Source organism: Pteropus vampyrus, unplaced genomic scaffold, assembly GCF_000151845.1.
Source record: "Pteropus vampyrus isolate Shadow unplaced genomic scaffold, Pvam_2.0 Scaffold51, whole genome shotgun sequence".
Lineage (NCBI taxonomy): Eukaryota > Metazoa > Chordata > Mammalia > Chiroptera > Pteropodidae > Pteropus > Pteropus vampyrus.
The window spans coordinates 5,286,121-5,291,093 of record NW_011888832.1 but is presented as its reverse complement, the minus strand read 5'-3'; the positions used below and the strand labels follow the sequence as shown (position 1 = coordinate 5,291,093).

General features: G+C 52.6%; 1 protein-coding gene across 1 annotated transcript in view; it reads left to right on the top strand.

The window, feature by feature from the left end:
• NOD2 (nucleotide binding oligomerization domain containing 2) overlaps positions 1-1,464 on the top strand; it is a 29,239-nt gene extending 27,775 nt beyond the window's left edge. Inside the window, exon 11 of the mRNA XM_011360186.2 lies at positions 259-1,464. Coding sequence (XP_011358488.1) covers positions 259-331 — 73 coding nt within the window. The 3' untranslated portion in view covers positions 332-1,464. The remainder of the gene's footprint in view (positions 1-258) is intronic.
• The last annotated feature ends 3,509 nt before the right edge of the window (positions 1,465-4,973 follow it).

Here is a 4,973-nt window from a genome sequence, read left to right as displayed (position 1 = left end):
GCTGTTGCCTTAAAAAGAATCTCCAGCCTTGGGGAGTCAGGCCGGCTGGCCGGTGTGGACTTTCTGTGCAGAGTCACCAAGCCTCATTTCATTGTGCACAGTGATTTACGAGCCACCCTGGCTGCCTTTGAGCAAAACCAGCATAGGCGTCTTTCCCAGGGGAGCTGCAGCTGGGCTGGAGGGGCCGGCCAGCTTCCTTTGGAAAGCACTCCAGGGGTCTGTCCTCACTCCAGCCTCTCTTCTCTTTATCCCTTTAAGGCTTCGAGGAAACACTTTCTCTCCTGAGGAAATGGAGAGGCTCAGCCACAGGGACGCCAGACTCTTGCTTTGATGTCTCCGGGCCAAGGTCCTCCCAGTCTGTGTGCGAGCGGCCGTGGCTCTGGAGCCCGGGAGCCGGATTCCACCTGGCAGCAGCCCATTCAGATGGAGCCCTGTCCCCACGCCTAGGGCGGATGTTGTACATCTCCTTCATCCTGGCAGAGGAAGGAGCATCAGCGCCCTTCGGAGCAGGCGTTTGCCATCAAGTTCTTGCCACGATTCGATCCACAGGCGGTAGCAAAGGAGCAGCCCCTTATAACGTGGGGCCGGCCTCCGGGGGGTTGCTGAGTGCCTGTGGGTGCAGAGACCTGGATCTACGGGAGAGGCCCCTTCCCACCCCGCTCGCCATGAGGAGAGGTGTTCAGGAAGGAACTGTCTGCCACGTCGCAGCTCCTGGGTAGGCATCCAGGCCGTTCCCCACATCCGGTTCCTCCGCTCATCCTGGACCCCGCACGTGGCATTTCCTCTCTGCTGGAGGATTACGAAGATCAGTGTTCTCAGCTTTGCTGCTTCCCGTATGGCTGCCCCCTGCCCATCTCCCAGCCTGGGAGGGGTTGCGATTTACCCCTTTCTCCTTTCCGGTGCTTAAGACGTTATTGGGAGGGGACACATGACAGTCATTTAGCCCCGAAGATATTCTAGATTTGCAAAAAAAAATGTCCATCTATAGCTGCCATCACACATGGACTTTTATTTCCAGCGAAGTCAATTACTCTTCAGGGAAGCCTTTAGAAACAACTCGCCATCCAAATGCAGCTTTTAAAAATTCGTCTGCGTCAGAATTTTGAATGGCTTCACTAGGTTTCTGGTTTCTGGTCGATGCTCGTGAACTGAATTCTGAGAGCAGACTTCCAAAATATACCCCTAAGAGTCAGTTCCATTTTCTTCGTGCCAGAATGCTTTAGGATATAAAGTTATGGATCAAAGGTTTACAGGGGCAAAATCAAAGGCCCTTCCTTTTAAGCAGATGTGTGTTTGGATTTTTCGAGAGGGTACATGTTGTAGCTTTTGTAAATTGTCAGTGCTGTGCAAGTGTTATTATTTTAAACGTTATTATTTGTGAAACCTGGTTAATATTTATAAACCACTTTGTGTTATTCTCCCAAGTTTATATTTTTATTAAAAAAAAACAAAAACAGCTGTGAATTTTATGCTGTAAATGATCACAGAGAAAACTAATGAATCGCCAGAGCTACCCTCCTTGTGACCAAATATTTTTAAATGTCCTTGCCACCTGTCAAATATTAAATATTAAAGCGCAATTTTCTACTTGGAGGGGCGGGTGGGAATGATGTGTTCGACCAGATAATGTATCGCTTAAGGCAAAAGCAAATTTTAGGAATAGCCTCGCTATTGAAACAGATTTGGTTTTGGTGACATCTAAGCTGCGGAAGCCTCTGGCTGAAGATGTGAGGGGCCCCTGGGCCTCCTCCATTCTCTCCAAGTGGCTCCCAGAGTCTTTCCCAGGAGAAGGATGAAGATTTGGGCACGGCTTTTCTTAGCCAGCAGCCTCCTGGGTAGGCCCCGCTGAAGTAATTCCTAGCTGCATTGGACCAGCAACGGCTCAGGCGTCTGCTTACTGAAGGCAGGTCTGCTTCTTTGAAAGGTTTTGCGTGTTCCTGTCTCGTTAAATGCTTTCGGCATTTCCCCAGGCTCCTGCGTGTGGCCCTGTCTGTGGGTTCTCTTTGCTGGTGGCGCGAGGTTCTGTCCAGACCACTGTTTCTGATAGAGGACGGGAGGAGGGTGGAGACGGGCCTGGCTTCTCTGAGCCGTGAACACAGCAGCCCCTTTGCTGGCGCCACCTTCCTGAAGCCCAGTTAGTAATCATCCACGAGCCAGATGCGTTAGGACAACTGGCGGGTGAACAGTAGATGTGGTTCCTGTTCTCGTGGCACTTATGGCGAGGGACGAGGGAGAGGCAGGCAGAAAACAGATAAACTGCAAAATAAATGAAATATGGTCCACTGTGGTGAGTGCTAGGAAGGAGATCCACAAAGGTCCTGGGTAATGGGAAGCCTGCAGATCGGGGGTTGGTTCTACAAGGAGGTGACAGGTGAGCTGTGAGCCCAGGAATGAGAAGGGGCTGCCCATGATGGGGACAAGGGGAGCATTCCAGTCACAGGGAACAAGCTGTGCAAAGACCCTGCCATGGGAAAGAGCCTGGTACATGCTGTACGATGAGTAATGGCCCCCAAAATACTCAGGTCCTAATCCCTGGGACATGTGAATGTCACCTTATATGGCGGAAGGGACTTTAAAGAGGAGATCTTGCGATGGGGAGATTATCTTAGGTGATCTGGATAGGCTCTCGGTGCAACCACAGGTATCTTGATAAGAGGCCAAGGAAGGTTTGACACTGGAGTAGAAGGCAATGGGATCACTAGAGTAAGATGCTGTACTGCTGGCTTTGAAGGGGAGGAGGGGGTCCCATGGACCAAGGAATGCAGCTCTAGAAGCTGGAAAAGGCAAAGACACATTCACCGCTGTGACCTCTGTGGAGTAGTGCAGACATGCTGCCACCTTGGTTCGAGGACTGTAAGAGAATCAATCTGTGTCATGTTAAGCCACCAAGTTTGTGGCAATTTATTATGGCAGCTGTAGAAAACTAATATGGTATGTTTGAGGCAAGCTAAGCGGGGGAGTGTTGCCAGTAGGGTTTGGAGAGGTGGGCGGGGCCAGTCGCGAAAGGCCTAGGTGGCCATGGTCAAGAGTCTGGTCTTGATCGTAGAATAACGGCAAGCCGTCAGAGAGTTCTAAGTAGGGGGATGCAACCCAGTTACGTTTAAAGATTTTTTTTGCTACTGGAGGGATGCAGAGGAGTCGGGGTGAGAGGAAGAGCGAGGGGGGGCCCTCCTAGGACTACCCGGAAGCTACTGCAGTCAAGTGCCAGGCGGCTGGCCTAAGCTGGCACCGGTGGAGGTGGAGAGAAGGTGGGATTCTGGAGACATCCCGCAGGCGGCTTCCCAAGTACCGGATGAGAGGGATGAGGGAAAGGGAAGAGCCAGGATGACTCCTTGATTTCTGACTTGAGTCACCCGGGAGCCTGGAGAAGACAGGCCGGAACCGTGTTTGCGAGGGGGAGGGACTTCTGTTTTACACCGTCATGTTGGGGACATCTGAGTGGAGAAATCAAGTGAAGACATTCAGTTTACGGTGTGAGTCCGGAGCCTGCGGGAGAGGTCACTGCCATACACAATAGCATGGGTGTCCTCGGTGTTGAAAGTGGGGTGTGTCCTTGGGCCTGGACGATGTAGGCCAGGGAGAGATTACGGAGTGAGGAGGGTTCAGGAGGGCCTGGGTGGGAGCGGTGCTGGGACCCAGGTGACTGTCAGGGCTCAGAGCGGAAGATGCTTCCTAACTTTCGGGAGGTCCAGCGGATCCGCTGATAGCATTCTAGGCCTGTGCAGGTAACTCGTGAACTAGGACTCTCAGTCTTTGAGTTCTCTAATAGGGAGGTTACCTGAAAGGCGCGGGCTCAGGACCAGCGGCTTATCCGGGAGCAGACAGATTCCACAATTGTGGCTGATAATACTTACGTGCAGAAAAAAAAAAAGGGATCCGAGTGGGAGTATTTTCTAAAGAGCTGCAGACTTTAATCATACTCGCCATCATCCTAGAAGGAAAAAAAAGTCAATCTGAGTGTTTCCCCCCCGACAGTGCCAAAACCAGATGCTGAAATGAATACACACCACGGAAATGTGGGAGGTGCAGCCAGGTTCCAAGTGGGCTGAGCTGAGACTCAGCATCTTTACATTATTGCACCAACACGGATTCCTGCCTCCTTCCCCGCTGGGGAAGGCCGCGTGGGTGAAGCACGCAGCCGCGAGGGCACACACCTGGTCATGTCCACATTTGATGGATGCATAGCCTCGGGCCCTGGGTGGCAGGTTACCGGTGAGCAGCGAGGTCCTGAATGACACTGGGGACCGGCCTGGGCAGTTTCCCTTGGAGAATTACGTTGGGGAGGGACTGCGGCTGTGCAGACTGGCATCCAAAATCTTTAGGGTCCCCTTTTTGCTCTAAATTTACTCCCTCCTGTCATCACTTCCAGAACAATCCACATATCCAGCCCCCTAAGCACGCTAAGCACTACTGTTTCCCCATCAAGCACCCCGAAAACCCTTTCTTTCAGGAATGCTGCACCCTTTTTTACTCAGACAACTTCTTTCTCGACACCTCCTCCTCCTCCTCACCTGCTCCCCCCGCCCCCAGGAAATAAGGGGCTCCTTTTGACTAGTGGCCCTGCTTCTGACTCTGATCCCCACAGACCAGCCCCTGCTGTGATCTGAACTCTCCAGGACTTCCCGTGTGGCGCGGGGTGACAGCCGAGGTCTCATGCTGGCCTGGCCCACCCCCGTGTGCTCCCCGGCCTCCCCCTTGTCCTGCACACCCCCGTACTCTGCACTACAGCCACCTGGGCATCCCTCGACAGTGCCAAGCACCCTGCTGCTTCCAGAACTTTGCAACCGCCTCTTTCCTAGACAGTGGCAGGGCCGGCTCTCTCATTTCCTTCAGATCTTTGTTCAAAAAATGTCATCTCGTTGAGGGGGTTCTTTCTGGAACGTTCTCCCTAAAACAGCAGCCCCCAAACACTCTCTCCTCTCCTGCTCTGCTTACCTTTGACTTCTCAGCATGTGCTACCTGATGTACAGGTG